The sequence below is a fragment of the Chelonia mydas genome, chromosome 5 (genome assembly GCF_015237465.2).
Source record: "Chelonia mydas isolate rCheMyd1 chromosome 5, rCheMyd1.pri.v2, whole genome shotgun sequence".
Classification (NCBI taxonomy): Eukaryota; Metazoa; Chordata; order Testudines; family Cheloniidae; genus Chelonia; species Chelonia mydas.
Genome location: NC_051245.2, coordinates 76,649,112 through 76,665,980, shown reverse-complemented (window position 1 = coordinate 76,665,980; position 16,869 = coordinate 76,649,112). Strand labels below are relative to the sequence as shown.

Sequence of the window (16,869 nt, the reverse complement as noted above, 5' to 3'; positions counted from 1 at the left end):
ACTTGTCTGTTTACCTGCATGCCCTATCCTGCTCTGTCCCCTCCCCTTTTTACAACTGGCATACAGCACCATTTTATCCATTTGCTCCTGGATGCCAGTTTATTGCAATACCTGAAAGAATACTACAGAAGCCCTACAACACCCTGGATCTCATTGCCATCTGAGCAGAAACATTCGTGCAGGAAAGTCTTGTAGCCTCCCACCGCAGTTAAGACATTTTTGTGGACATTGCTGGGCAGATGTCCATGAGGGGCCACAACCGGGATGCTGAACAGTGTCAGATACACAGCAAAACAGCTCAGAAGCACCTACATTAAAATAAGGGCCAACAGGAAAAAACTCCAGTAGGGGACATATAACCTGTCCTTTTTAAGGTGCTGAATAGGATTTTACATAACTACATAACCACCCAACCCAGGCAACTAATGAAGCTTGCTCTCCCCTCGAGGAGCACCAGCAAGACACCCCAAATCCCAGGCAGCAATCCAGAGAAGGACTAAGGCTGATCCTATGGAAGGAACCTTTGCATGTACTTTTTTAAAACAAAAACAAAATGTATTTTAAATTATAATTTGTTAGTATGCCATACTAGCTTCCATGCTGGGTGCCCCACAGAGCAACTATTGTAGGTTGATGTGAAATAGAAGCCTTTCTAACTGAGGTCAAAATCTCCCTCCTGCCCTCGACCCAAACTGTCCATTTGCCACCTTCCCACCACCACCCATTCACTGTTCCAAAATGGCGGCTACTCGAGCTAGGTAATTGGCCTCCATCTCAAGCTACAGCCCCAACTACCTAACATTTTTGGGCCCATGGCCATATACGTATTTTCTTTTCTCCTTTCCCTTCCCTCAGATGTCCTGCACAATACCACCCCCACTCCAAACACTATTTGCCACCTCAAAATGGCAGCCAGCAGCATGGCACTGCTACTGTCTCTCCCTCACTCCATCCCACAGCAGATTCAAATAAGGAAAACATTCTTTTGTGAAAAATGCAAAAATTTATTGCGCAGTGATTACAAGAAAAGCAGCATTCTCTTTTCATGAGACAGACAACAGTGTATGCCCCAAACTATAAAAAGTACAGCTCCCCTGTAAAAGCCCAATAATATGCATTCTTACAGATTGGTAATGGTGAATGTTTCAAATAATCATTGCAGAACCCTATTTTACTCTGTACTTTCAACATGTGTTCAGGTAAGAAAGCAAAATCTAAGGCTAAGGAATTGTTCAATTTTTGTTCAGAAACTAAGGAATAGCTGCATAGCCTTCCCCAATGGTATAGTTTGCAACTCCTTTCCACTCCAGCAAAACTTCTAGGGGGACCATTTTAGTGAATAACTTCACAGCGTATCTCCCTGGTCTGCCCTTTGCCTTTTTGAATATGACCATTCTCTGCATCCTAGTCACCTGCCTCAGTGCAACATCATCCAGAGTCAGGACAGCCTTCTGGTGATGTAGAGGGAATTATGGACCTTGTTTATTATGCAGATTCTCCCTGCTAATCCCTCCATCATCATATAAGCACCTCCAAGGCACAGCAAAACTGCAAAGCAAGACCAAGAACACAATTCCCAATCACAACCTCCTTTCCCTTCCCTGCACCCTTACCCTCAATCCTCCAAGGCACAACAGCAAAGCCACACAGCATAAATTTTTTATTAAAGCTAATGTTAAAAAAAATTATATAATAGGTTGAGAAAAGAGTATCTGTACATCTGGATATAGTGCTTAGATTATTCACAAATACAAAGTTTGTTTTTAAAGTCATAAGATACATATAGTGCATAATCAGCAATAACCCAAATTTAGGTGAATGAATTTAAGAATACAGTTTAGATATCTAGCATCCATACATTTGGGTGCATTACTCCTGAAAAAAGTTATACAGAGAATTGGTGGTGGAAAGCTAAATATATCAATGAGTGAAGATTGTCCCTCCCAGTATTGCCGATGTCCGGTGATGTGTTCTACGTAGATGTCCCTTGACCAGCTGATGGCGTCCGATACCATGAGTTGCCGCATCAGCCAAGCGTAGCGTTGACCGACTCCACATTCTGTCAGCATTCGCTCATTACCAGGGTCCTATGCGCCCAGGGCTTCAACTGTCAGCGCATGAATTTGTACCTCGTAGCCCCTAGCTCTCAGGGTGTCAGCATATTTCTCCAGCTTTCGAGATTGGGCGTCGTGAAAGCCGGGGTCCTGTTTTCAAAGGGCACGGTAACGTCCACCATGATGATCTTCTTCCAGTCCTCGCTGGTGACGACGATGTCTGTCGGTTCCGGGAACGGTGGAGTTCATGGTGACCTTCCCTATGGACATGGGATAGTGTCTCGTTGGCATAGCTGCACTTCCTGCATCGGTTGTCCTGATTCCTATAGTGGACAGCTCCATTCAGCGAGACGCAGGCCTGGTGGATGAACCTCCAGTCGGCAAATCAGCTGAAGCTTCCAGGGAGGAAGTGGTTGCTGGCATCCCACTTACATGTCACCTCGAAGGCCTCGCCCTGGTCCGGCTTCTGTTTCAAGTTTTCCATGTATTGGCAGCGGATAGCATCCTTCTGGGTCCTCTCCAGCATGGTTCTAGCTCTGGGAGTGATGGTGCGCTCCATGTTCTTCACCTCTGGCACCAGGACTCCCAGCTCCCAATGCATACATGGCTTACTACCTCAGGGGTTCCCCCAAGACTTGGAAGAATCTCAGGGAGGTAAAGCCAGAAATGCATAAAAATGTTATCACAGCCTCTCTAGAATATGAATAATACTCCTGTCTCATTTTTTAATACCCCCAAAGCTACAGCACCCGCACTGGCCAGACCCTCAAAGACAAGGCCTTTGTCAGTGGCTGGCAAACCTGAGGGGGGGGGAAAAACAGAAAAATTGTGAAGAAATGTTCATAAATATCATTAGAGTCTCCGTCACAATAAAATAAAATAAAATAAAATAAAATAGAAAAGAGATGGAGGCAGTAACTGAGGACAGAGAGTGAATACGACAAGGAGCTCTCCAGGGAGTTCACTGCAAAGGACAGCATAGCAGTTGAACTGCCATGGCCAAAGTCAGTATGGAAAAAGACAGGGAGATAGCAGAGGCAACTCCTGGAGAAGATAGGAAGCCAAAAGGCCCTGTTGTAGTGCATGATACTATTAGGGCAGCAGGCAATACAATACTGCAAACCAGCAGCTAGCCAAGTTATGTAGGCCATGGACAACACTGGCTACGGGAACACCTCCTCCCCACTATACTCCCGCAGAACTGCTCCCAGAAGCCATTCCCCTCATGGACACCAGCTCAAGGCACAGAGAACAGGGCACCTGGCACCCCCTCTTTTGAGCCCTCTATCACCCCAGGTAACTTCTGAGCCTTGGCACTCCACTTCAGAAGAAGCAGAGCCAAAACTGTTTACTCTGCTGTGACTTTAAGTGCCCCACTCCTTGCATACTTCCCTGCAGTGAACTGCTGCACTTTACTGTTTTATTTCACTGCTGATTTAATGAAAAGGTCATTTGTCATTACATAATTGTTGCATAGTAAATTTTTATTAAACAACCTGACGAATGAAATTTTAAAGGCATCAACAGTTCATTTTATACAGAAAATGATTACATTTTCACTAATTCATCAGGGTTTGCAACCACATGCAGGTAAACACACACAGTTCAACAGGAACTGCCACAACACAACACCCATAAAACAATACAGTACAGCTTTGCAATTTCAGGCCTGAGGTTCAAAATAAGATCAATAGGCCTCCCTGACAATATCACCCTGGCTATTAGCATTTTGTCCTTGACCCTTTGCTGGCTGCTCAAATGGCTGAGCAAATCTCTGCATCTCCGCCTCCCACCCATGGATAAGGTTTTCTCCCTTACACTCACAAATACTGTTCAAACAGACAACATTTGGGATTTTTTTCTGCTGCTTCTAGTCTATTCCATGAACAAAGCCATATCCCTTTCCAACAGCCAAATTAATTCTCAGCTGTCTTTCTGCAACTATTGAGGCAGTAGTTAACAGTTCCTATCTTCTAAGCAGCCAATTCAAAATGATCTGGACAAACTAGAGAAACAGTCTGAAGTAAACAGAATGACATTCAATAAAGACAAATGCAAAGTACTCCACTTAGGAAGAAACAATCAATTGTAAAAACACAAAATGGGAAATGGCTGCCTCGAAAGGAATACTGCAGACAGGGATGTAGGTGTTATAGTGGATCACAAGCTAAATATGAGTCAACAGTGTAACACTGTTGCAAAAGAAGCAAATATCATTCTGGGATGCATTAGCAAGAGTGTTGTAAGCAAGATTTGAGAAGTAATTCCTCCACTCTATGCCATACTAAGGCCTCAGCTGGATATTGTGTCCAGTTCTGGGGCCGAGATTTCAGAAAAGATGGAGACAAATTGGAGAAAGTCCAGAAGAGAACAAAAATTATTAAAGGTCTAGAAAATAATGTTCTGAGGAAAGACTGAAAAAACTGTGTTTGTTTAGTCTGCAGAAGAGAAGACTGAAGGGAGACACGATACCAGTTTTCAAGTACATAAAAGGTTGTTACAAGGAGGAGTGTGAAAAATTCTTAACCTCTAAGGACAGGACAAGAAGCAATGAGCTTAAATTGCAGCAAGGGAGGTTTAGGTTGGACATTAAGAAAAACTTCCTAACTGTCAGGGCAGTTAAGCAGTGGGACAAATTGCCTAGAGAGGTTGTGGAATCTCTGTCATTGGAGGGTTTTAAGACCAGATTAGACAAACATATCAGGAATGGTCTAGTTATTACATAGTCCTGCCTTGAGTGCAGGGCCTGAACTGGATGATCTCTTGAGGTCCTGGTCCCTTCCAGTCCTATGCTTCTATGAATGGCTTCACTAACCAGGGAAGCAGAGGGTAAGCCAGGTCTCCCAGGATAAAACTGGAGGAAATGTCCACGCTATTAATGTCTATAGTGTTCCCAGGGCCAAGGAGTCTAACTTCTATTAATTTAAATACACCTAAATTTCAAAAGATCTTAACACTGTGGACTCTTCCAGACCACCCTGAAGTTATGTCTATAAACTTGCAATGGCAGTCAACAAGCCCTTGGAGTACCATGGAGAAACACCCCTTTCTCTTTATGAATTCTGAGCCCTGACTCGGGTAGGAGAAGAGGCGGCAAAGAGGCACATGGGTCCCCATCAGTTGTCCCAATACAATCTGAGAATCACACGAGTACAAAAATCAATAACCTCCAGAGCATTATCAAGCTTTATAACCCAGGGGAGCAGTACCTTTTCCATGGCATCACACACCTGCCTGACAATGGCCCCAATGGGTATGACGCTTGTCCACATGTACAGGGCACCGAAAGTTGGTTCACTGCTGCTGTAGCTGCAGGGTCAGTTCAGCACATATCTCCAAAAAAGTTGGCCTCCCAGAAATTCTTTCACCAATGTTGGTCATCCCAGGTCTGCAGAACAATCATTTTCCACCAATCCATGCTCGTTTTCCAAGGCCAGAAGTAGTGCCGCATGCTGTGAAGCTGCTCCAGGAACTAGTCCTCTACTCAGTTGCTCGGTGTCTTTCTTGTTCTGCCACCACTGGAGATCCTCCTGCTGCTGGAGGAGCTGCTGCCACATTGTTTGCTTGACGGTGAATCAGGCAAAATTCAAAACTGAATTCATCCGGCTTTGAGTGTTAAAATACAGCCCAAGTAGGCTATGCGTATATCAAGGTTGCCAGCATACTGGTGCCAAGCATTGTTGGGCCCAAGCTCCCCACAGCAATTCAAAAATGGTGCTACCAATCCTTAAAAAGGGCAGGGGCAGAGACAAATGAATCACAGGATTTTTAAAAAAATAATCAGAACCCGCCTGGCTTCCACTACGCATCCCACAACAGACTGAAAAAAAAATCCCAGAATGCACACTGCTCAACAGCAAAAGCAAAGGAGCGCCCTTACAGAGCGCCATACGTGCAGTTCGCAGCAAATCGCTGCCGAGCGTACACAATGATGTGTGTTGACAAAGGGTACAGTGCCTTGGGTGCAAGCTATTACTACAGCTTCCGTAACATGTGTTACCTGACAGCAAAAAGCTATGAATTAAACCCCTCTGCAGACAAGCCCTTAAAATGTGGGAAAGAATGTCATGGTTATAAGCGTATCACATCTGATATGGAAGTTATAAGTATTCATTAGTAAATTACATCAAACATCTCAGTAATTAAAAGGCAGCTACCTGTTCACAGTGAGAAGCAAGAGTAGAAATGATGACAGACAAGATAAACTGAAAAGTTGGGAGTTAATTGGAAAAATAGTCATCCAGGATCTCCACTGCTGCTCTCCTGCTGGACAGAAGCAGAATTTCTAGATTCTTTCCTCTGGGTTTTCTCTGTTGTCACATTTTTCAATCCTCTACTGCTATTGCAGGAAAGAGGAATCCACCTGGTATGATTAGTGGACAGATTCCTGAAATAGTAGTCAGTCTGGTTCACCCATGAAACTAGTGACGAGCTGAAACTAGTATAATTCAGTGGTAATACACGCAAGTAGACTTAGTTGCATATAAACAAACCATTATTTGAAAGTAAATTTCTAACCAAATTCACATCTCAAATATTGAGAAAAGTCAGTCTGAATACAAAAAAATTAACTTACCAGCTTAATTGCCACATATTCATTTGTGTACAAATTTTTTCCTTAAAGAAAGACAAAAACAAGAATGTCAGACTCTGCCAGGAGTTGCTTTTAAAGACACAGAATTGAGACAGATCCGTTTTGCTAAAAACTACATCCACATAAAACATCAATGAGGCTCCACTATGGCTATTTGCTTCAGCAACTAAATGCACTACTTGCCAAAGAGCTTATTGACAAAGTAACACTCAGGCTTGTGACCAGCCTAAATAGCACCCTGTTTTGCTTTCATTGCACTGAAGTAACACATGACCAAAGAATGAATGGCAATTCACCCAACAGGTTGACAAAAGGGTGATTCCAACACCCTTCCTTTGCTTGCTTTTTATTTATTTGGGGGGGAGGTGGGCAGGGGGGAGAAAGGGTAATATTTCAACAATTAAATTGAAATATTCCTTTAACTTAATACATAATTGATTTTAAAAGTGTATTTTATCAAAAATAAATTTGCAGTGTCAATATTGGCAGACCACAAAGCAGAATCAGCTATAAAACTTACTCATTAACACAACTAACAAGATTTGCTACTGTTTACTTCGTCCGCAAAACTCCAGGCATATCTCTGTTAAATACATAACTGAATAGATACAATGGGGGGGGGGGGAAGGGGAGATTAATGTTTTCAACAGAGTAAGAAAATATTTAATTGCTAGTGAAATACAGAAAATTAATGAAACAAGTAAGCCTGTCTGAAGAACACATCAGTGTTATGCACGCCTAGATTAAGGAAATCAAATGCTGTTATAATTTTAAACCCGATTTAAGCACTTTGATTACAATTTCAAGTTTAATATGGATTTTTTTTTTCAAATAAGAAAACTAGAGGTTGCACGAGAAAGAAAAATCAGTGCAAACAAATTAAAACAATATGCACTGTTCCAACAGAAAGCTCAAGAAGTCAATTGCAAGAAAGGGTACATTTGTACCCTAACAACTCCTATTTTCAGTGATTTGTAACTCAGTGGAGGTTTAGATGTTTTTTTTAAAAGCTAGCTTTCCTCTTGCTATTTCTTTAAAAATATATTTAACTAAGCTGCTAAACTTTAGTGGCATAGGTTTAAAGAAGTGAATTTAATGATTTTAATACTATATTATCAAGAGAATGCATTTCACAAAGAACATGTCCTAAAGAGCATCAAAAGCTGGAAATGTTGCTGAGGCACAATATAGGTCACTGACCAATTGTACAGAAAGCACTGCTGGATTCCAAGGCTATTCTGTGGCCCTCAGTGACTTTACCTTGTTAGTTAGCACCAGTTCCTAACATCTTTGTTGCTATTTGGGAAATGAAAGTTAGAAACTGAACAGACAGGAGAAAAGTAAAAACACTGAGATGGAGTGAAGAGGTGGTGAGAAAAAAAAAGAGTCTGAAAAACTGGTATTCAAGTGGACAGTGGGGTGCATTTGATTACTGTTAATTTCATGGAAAAACATGCTTGAAGAAAAACTTCACAGCCATGATACTGAGACTGTAAAAATTTACTAGTGCAAATAATTTCAGATTTGGGGTTTGTTTTAAAAGATGAATATCAGCCAATTGCATGAGGTAAACTAACAAGGGTTGCAGTTTTGTCATGAAAAATTTTAACAGAATTAAGGTAAAACAGGGTAAAAGCTCATTGTTAACACATAAAACAACCTGTTTGCCAATATTTTAGGAAGGCTTACTGGAGAGGAGTTTGCTATTTTAAAGATACCGTCAATTTGAAAAATCGCATTTCAAATCAGGAAAATTTTGTACTAACCATTAATACAACAAACCTGTATGGTTATTATGGCTAAAAGACCACAGAATTATTTCTCTTTTTTCAGTTTTACTTCATATACAAAATGCTGTAAGATGCACATTTTCACTGTCTTGTTGACTGTCAATACTGAATTTTTTAATTCTCTACTAAAAATGTTTTGACAACTAATTATAGGGTGTTCTGTCAGAAAATTGACTCAAATTAAATTAAAAAATTCGAGTCAATTGTGTCATTTTAAAATATATTGAACTTATAAAAGGCATCAGATTTGACAGCTCTGGAGAGTTAATTCCTCTCTTTAGGCACATGATGTACCATCGGTTATAGGCAGCAGCAACATAAGTTTTCCCTCATAGCATCGTGGATGCACGGTTGAGTTGAAAACAATAGGAATTGCAAATTAAGTCCTATTAAGAAAAATAAGACTGTTTAGTTTGTTGCAACTTGAACACAGTGTATAGTGCTTCAACTTTAACACAGTATCTAGTGCTTACAAAGGCTAAAAGCCCCAGCTCCCAAAAGTCAGTAAGATTCTGAATTTTGCTGGTGGACTATGTGCCTGTAAGAGGAGGGGAGACCTGAAGTCTCTGTGGACTGATATTTCCATTTTGATAACCTCTACTCCCCAAACCCATCGGGAGGGGGGAGAGAAGATTCCAAAGTGCACAGAAACCCAGGAGAATCTATCCCACATTATGGGTTATATGATGGGAGCCCTGTCATCACACGCTAGAACCAGTTAAATGCCTGGTGTGAGAGAGCAGGGGAGTGGGCACACTGCCCAGTGTTAAATTAATCCAGTTGTGGCCTACCACTTAAATACATCCAACGTGTCTGTTCATTTGCTTGCATGTCCTGATCAATTTACCATGTCACCAACCTCTATAAGCCATCAGAAAGATATGGTAACACCTTTTTTTTCCCCCAGCATGGACAGATCACAATAGCTTCCAAGTTGTTGCTAAGTTCCTTCTACCTCAGGGGTTCTCAAACTGGGGGCTGTGACCTCTTAGGGGGTCATGCGGTTATTACGTGGGGGGTCACAAGCTTTCAGCCTCCACCCCCAAACCCTGCTTCACCTCCAGCTTTTATAAACATAAAAAAGGTGATCTGAATTAATGTGGGGGGGGGGGGGGTTTGCACTCAAAGGCTTGCTGTGTAAAAGGTGTCACCAATACAAAAGTTTGAGAACCACTGTTCTATCTAATAGTCTCTCATTTATCCCAGGTCTTAACTTTGTTGCTCTACATTAAGACTGCAATCCTGTAAAGATTTATGCCCGTGCCTCAACTTTACGATCTGTAAGTCATTTCATTGAAATGCATAACATTAAGCACATGCATAAATCTTTGTAGGATTGGGGCCTAAATTATTTATCATCACATTCACACATGCAAAATTCTAAGTATCAAATAATCATAGGCTTTTGTTTTAAATTGCAAACAGAGTCTATGACAAATCTAATTTTAATGATAACTTTTAATGTGAATGATCTACAAATTTAAATGATTTTATATAATACAGTCTGATAAGCAGACTTTTCATGCTCTGACCAGACATTCACTTTTAGCAGAGGCAGATAAAGTAAAGGCGGCCAATGCACATGGCTGCTGTAAGGGAAACACCACTGTTCTCCCTTCCTTACATCTCTCCTTCCCTGTCAGTTATCCAAGTCTATTTCTCTTAGGTTCATGCTCCCCTGTCTATCGCTCAGAGTGCAGCCGATGGGCTTTTTTAGTTTCAATCTCATACTCATCTATGTCTAAAGTCAGCAGATTATCCACGACTAACTTTGCACGTTATGCACACTAGCAAGTTGAGCTGTTGAGATAGAAGAGGACTTCTCTATTACCTTCAGCTGCTTTCGCACTTAGGAAATCCCAATCACCACAAGCAGCAAAGTAAAAACTTACAAGTACTGAGTCTATTTCTCCCTGCTTCCATTCTACTTACTAGGAAAACCAAAACCTTGTCAAAATATATCAAAACAGATACACAATAATAAATATACATTTATGTGACAGATAATAATAGGTTCCTACAGGCTATGTCAAATTTCACAGACCTTATTTCTCATTTCTGTGTTTATCAAAAAAGGAAGAGAGACCAGACAAAAATAAGTTCTGTTATGAAATGTCTGGGGGGAAAAAAAACTTCCTGAATTTCTTATAGTTGTCTTAACAAATGATATTTAAGAGAGTTAATACACTGGTTCTATTTAGTGCATACAGTATCTGAAATCCACTGAAAAAAAATCTAGCAAAAAGAGAAGTTAGGATATAGTTATAGCCTAAATTCTGAACTTCATAGGTATGAGGACAAACTTAGATCCTCGATACTATTTTAAATACATCAGTATTTATACATCAGTATAAATCAGTTTTATTACAGCCACAAATGATTAGAACGCAACTAAACACAGTGTTTCCTGCTGAGAGTGTGAAAGAGGAAGGAAAAAAAAACAAACAGTAACATATCTGAATTGCAGTTAAATCACCAGATAATCTAGAAGTGCATACAGTATACCAAAGTCTGTGCTAACAGATTAGTTTATAAACTCTTACTATAAATAAGCATGTTGGAAAATGAAAACTTTGAGAAAAATGCACTCTTGGACTTAAACCAGTGCCCAGAGTAATGTGCTTTACAAGGGTTGGATATTGTTAGAGAAGCTATCCTCCTCATGACAAACATTAAACTGTGGTCCCCTATTCTGCCCTGCAGTGATTATTCATAGATTGTCTGTATTCCATGGTATTCTTCAGAAAATTAGTTGGCCTGAACAGCAACCTATCTCAAAATAGAGTCAGGTGTCAGACAGAGTGCATACTTGTGTCACTGCTGAGCACAAAATGGTTATATTTTTTTTAATATTAGCATTGCAGTAACTGCATAGGCAAACTCAATCTGAGATACTTACAACACAAAAGCTACTGTACAAAACCGAACTATTTTACTTAGCTAGATTTTAAAAACTAATACCCAATAGCATACCTAAGGCAAATAAAATAACTTTTAAACACTGCAACCTTTATAATGTTCAACTCAACCTTTTAATATAAGTGCTTAAATATACAATAAGTGTATATCTGTTTATTCTTCCCTTGCATCAGAAAGTTGTGAATTTAACTTAGTCTGAAACAAAAGTGTTCACAAACTCAGCATAGTAATACTGTAGACAAAGTAATGACTTCAATTGACATATTTGTGTTTTTATATATAAAGTCATTACTTTGTCTGCAGTATTACTTGATATGTATACACACACACACACCGCACATTAAAGACTAGATAATTCTGTAAGAAAAATATTTCAAAAGATGTTATCTTTGCAACACTAAACAAAATTGAGTACTGTAATAGGAAAAAATAATTTATATGGAAGGTAAACATATTGTGAATGTCTAGTTTGCATGTACATCTTGAATCAGATAGAGTGGAATAAGGAATACCAGTCTTACCTAATCGTAGTTCTCCAAAATTACCACATCCAATTTTTTTGCCAACTCTAAAGTTAGGTCCAACCATTAACACTCCAGAGTTCGAAGATCCAGTGCCACGTGGATTGTGACCTGAACGCCCACTAGGTCGTGCCATTCTATCATCTGGTTTGTCCTTGTCTTTCTTTTTACCATCCATATCAAGTTTACGGTACTCCACTTTGAATTTTTTTTTAAAATCAAGACAAGCAAACTCAAATGGGATAATGTGAGAACGGAAACATCACTAGTTAAGTGCTCCAGCTCGTTAATCAGTCACTAAATTGTAGTTGATAAGTAGTCAGTGGCTGCATATTCATCCCATTCGCAAAACAGTTTTCCTTGGTAGTCTTTGAAGCAAAATATATACTCAGTGTGTATCCTACCAGCAGGATTTACAGAGACTCTGTAAACGAAAAAGAAAATTAAACAGAGTATACATATTTGGAACAAGATATCTTCCTACAGTGTCACATGATTAAAGTATAATAAATAGAACTTTTTTATATACCCATGTTGCATAACATTACCATAGTGACTAATTTTTGCCCTCAGATTCATATACACAACTCCCACTGATTTCAATGGGAATTGTGCAGGAAAATCTGAAAGCAGAATTTGAATACAGATTGTTAAGTAATACATTACTTTTTGCAAAACATATCCAGCCTGAACTATCTAGTGTAAAAATTTGATACTGTAATTTAAAGAATGTCCATAAAATCTCAAAATCAGCTTTGCCAGTTTTGAAGCAACTGATAGAGCACTTCAGACAAACACGATGTACACTCATTCTGTGAAGCTGATCAACTCATTAAAGTTAAAAGGAAAAAAAGATTCAAAACTACACTTATTTCTTTTCCTTTTTCTGAATGGTAAGACATCTTATTTTTGATGCTTAATGTAACGCTTAACAAAGAGTGCCAAGTACTTTTAATATATTGTTCTCCATTATTTCTAGTACTGCCAGCTTTGAAAATAAAAGCTATTTCCTTACCAACTTTCTTTTTTTTTTTCTTTTATTATTAAAGGAATAGTTTTGTCATCACACACTTTTTTGGTTCAATTCACTTCATTGCTTAGGCACTAATTCCAACAAGACTTTCATCAAAATGAATATTATATGTTAGTGTACTGCTGCCATAAAGTCCAGTAGAAGGATCAAAAAAGGACTTTATTTAGGCCCTACATGAATGGTGGCTATTGTTTGCTATTTGAATCACTTGATAAAAATCATTTAAAAACCCCAAAGTTCAGATGACATGTACCCATCACATTCCAGCAATCTCAGAGAAGGTCAAATTTTGGTCCCAAGACAATTTAACAATATCCTTTCACATATATTCTATTTTAAATGTTAGGATTACCTGGAAGTTAAATCCAAGATGTCTCTCTTTAGAGCAAACTTTATAACTATCACATTCTAAAACACATTGTTTTTGGAATATTATTCTCTCTTTAATTTACATCATTTTCAAACATAATTTTAGCAGAACAGATGTCACTTTTTGTGTATGCCAGAAGCAGATGAAAAAGGTAATACTATATTCTGTTACACTAAATCAATAGACATGACAACTATCATAATGCTACAAAATCAAAGTGCAAGTACAGAAAGGAAGAGCCATGTTGCCATTCCCTGCCTAGATGGTACAAGAGTGCAAGGAAGAATACCCTCCCCACTGTTGACCTCTGCCAATTAAATCATGGTTGTTTCTGATATGATCTTAACTGGTGGCTTTAAGCACCAATCAGCCAGCAACCGGGCTGTAGACTCATGTCAACTCAGAGGGAAGTACATAAGACATGGACAGTTTGGGGAAGATACCAGATCACCTAACTCTCAAGAGTACATTTGAGGGTATAAAAGGCATGCTCTGGGACCATGAATAAAACAAAGGCCTGTTTCCAATCTGCTTGTCTAAAACATTAGATACTCAGAGTGGGTCTCTGCTTCATTCAGAAAAACCCAAAAGGATTTGGACAACTGTTCATACCACCATGGAGGTATGAGGTCATTTTGGATCAGCATTTAAGTATAGTCTGCAAGGTTATTCCTGTCCATGTTTTTTGCCACAGGCTGTCTGGAGCAACTGTGGGAGGTCTAAGACAACAGAATTTTATTTTTGGGGGTGGGGGGAAGCAAAGGAGGACCTGGGAGAACATGATTCATTTATCACCAGCTTCAACCGCATCTCACTGGGTATGGAGGGTTACATTATCCACACTAACTACATCTCCATCTCCAAGAACCACAGTTACTGTAGGGTAAGTAATAATTCTCTTCAAGTATTTGTCAGTGTGGGTCCCACTGTAGATGACTGGCAAGCAGTGTCCTCTTCAGGATGGCAGTAATGTGGAGTACCTACTGAATCAGAGACCTGAGCACTGTTCTCCCAAATCTAGCATCAGATTTCGCAGTCAAGTCCAGTGCTTTACAAGTGTGAGCAGATTTTGGAAACAGACTGAGGAGGTTATCTGGACTCTGGCTGAATAAGCTTTGATCATCAATAAGGGTGGTACTTCTGTGGCAGCTGGAAAAAGAGTGAGAATCTCCAACTGTCTAAATGGACAATTCAGTGTAAGTGGCCTGGCCTTTAGAGCAACCAACTATAGTCACAATCAGCCATGGCAATAGTAGGAAATACTTAGTCCTGTCAGAGTAGTAATATAGGGCATGAGATATATCCTACATGTGCAGTTTTAACTCGTGCATGGAATTAGGTTTAAGGAAGAAAAAAAAAAAAAAAAAAAAAAAACCAACCAACTCACCTGTTTAAGTGAAATTCAGACACCACATTGGGGATTAACTTTGCATGACATCTCAGAACCACCTTGTCCTTGGGGGTACAAGGAGTATGGGGGTTGGACTGTGTGTGCCTGAAACTTGTTCACTCTCCTGGCTGAGGTGATAGCCACTAGAAAAACTATTTTAAGGGTTATATGATGGAGGGAGCTACTTCAAGTCGGACTCCATCAGCTTCAGAAAGACAATGTTGAGGGCCCACACAGGCTGTTATCAATGGTAAGCATGCATTAGACCTTTGAGGAATTTCAATATGGTTGGAAGAGAGAAGACCAGGACCAACTGTATCAGAAGATGGCACGCCAATATTACTACTAGGTGTGCCTTGATCAGACCAGAGAGTCCAGACTGTTTCAACTGCAATAAGTAATCTAGAATTTTAGTTAACAATACTTGTTCAGGCACTAGGTCCTATCGGGTCTTCCATAAGGAAAAAATCTCTTCACTTGAAAAAATAAGTCTTCCTTGTGGACTGGTTCTTTCTTTGTGCCAGGATGTCCTGAACATGTGAAGAGCAGTCCTTTTTCATGGTATTCATCCAGCCAGCATCCGAACAGTTAGTTGTAATGATGCCGATCTGGATTCGATACTTGTCCCTGGTTCTGTGACAACAGGTCTAGGAGCCTGATCTAGGGGCCGTGGAAATGGGTTCACCAAGTTCATCAGCCAGAACTTTCTCAGACAGTAGACAGCTATGAGGATGAGTCTGGCCCATAATCAGAGAAAAGGCATACAGCTGCCCTTATTTCTACTGCAGTAGGTAGACTTCCAACCAGGATCCTGGACTCATGGAGGCTTGGGAACAGAAGCTGGGACACATTGCATTGTTTCTGATGGCACACAGATCTATTACCAGGACTCCTATGTTGATGAAATAGGAATTTGTGAGGGACTGCAGCAACAACCACTTGTGGCTAATGGTCAACTGTTCAGGAAATCCACTAAGTTGTTGCTGGTTCCCAGGAAATGCAAGGTTGTCAGGATTAAGCCATGCAGGCAACACCAGTTCCATAGTATGACTGCCTCTCTGGACTGCAGGGGGTGGGGGATGAAAGGAGGTGGGAGGACCAAAGGTGGTGCCCCTTTGTTTCTTTTATGGTATATTGCCAACGTATTTGTCAATATCTATACTATTAATTGCCAGTGGACCAGGAGGAATGCTTCACACACTAGCCTGATGGTCCTGAGTTCCAGTACTTTTATGTGTAGCCTCATGTCTTCTAAGGGTCATTCCATTTTGGACATGTCCATCAGTAACATTTCACGCAATGAAGGGATCTTGAATGGTACTCCTTTGTTGACACTGCTAGAGTATAGACACAAGACAGTTCCCTGAGGATGTGAGATGAAGTCGCAACTGTGTTGCGCATAATGCTTTGCCAGGGAATAGACTGACCTGAGACAAAGTCATAGGGATCTCAGGAAAAGCCTGGCAAGCAGTGTGTCACATATGTACAGATGGCCTAATAATGTGAGGTAAGTCCATACTCTCATTATCAAGCAAGCAATTACCCCATTTATTAACAACTGAAACAAGAGGACTCTATCTTGAGGTAAGTATGATTTAGGTGTCAGAGTGGACCCTGAGTCCTATAAATTACAGTATGTGCTGAGAGAATTTCTCAGATTACTAGGAGGTTCAAATGGGGCAAGCAGGGATAGGGCATTGACAAGGTTTGTCAGAGTTTCCTGATAAGATTCCGGTACAGGTAGACATAGATAACTTGATTCTTCAGGTACTCTGCCACATGATTGAGGCTCTTGGTAAAGGCACAATGCTGTGGAGAGCCCAAAAGGGTAGTACTTGGACTGATGGATTCAGCCTACTGTAAATTTGAGGAACTTCCTGTGGGCCAAGTGAATGGCAATGTGAAGTATGTGTCTTGCAAGCCAAGAGCAACAAACCAGTACCTGAAGCAATGGAATGATGGAGACAAGTGTTACTATCCCTGAATCTGCGGTAGTATATGTATTTGTTGAGTCTCCTCAGACACAGAATAAGACAAAGTGCCCCTTTCTTCTCTGGAAGAGGAAATAATGGGAGAAGAAATTCTTGCCCTCTATTCTTGAGAATCTTCTTCAATGGCTCCAAGATTGAGCTACAAGGCTACATTTTGTAAAAGGCTCTCATGAGAAGGATCCTTAAAAAGGGATGAGGGGGGAAGGA

General features: G+C 40.2%; 1 protein-coding gene across 14 annotated transcripts in view; it reads right to left on the bottom strand.

The window, feature by feature from the left end:
* CSNK1G3 (casein kinase 1 gamma 3) overlaps nt 1-16,869 on the bottom strand; it is a 167,661-nt gene that overhangs the window by 112,033 nt on the left and 38,759 nt on the right. For 12 of the 14 annotated variants that reach the window (XM_043547565.1, XM_037901628.2, XM_043547577.1 and 9 more), the window contains 2 exons: nt 11,879-12,302; nt 6,631-6,671 (listed from right to left, as the gene is read on the bottom strand). The exons of the other annotated variants lie outside the window; for them this stretch is intronic. In XM_043547565.1, coding sequence (XP_043403500.1) covers nt 6,631-6,671; nt 11,879-12,056 — 219 coding nt within the window. In that variant the 5' untranslated portion in view covers nt 12,057-12,302. The remainder of the gene's footprint in view (nt 1-6,630; nt 6,672-11,878; nt 12,303-16,869) is intronic. 14 annotated transcript variants of the gene reach the window in all.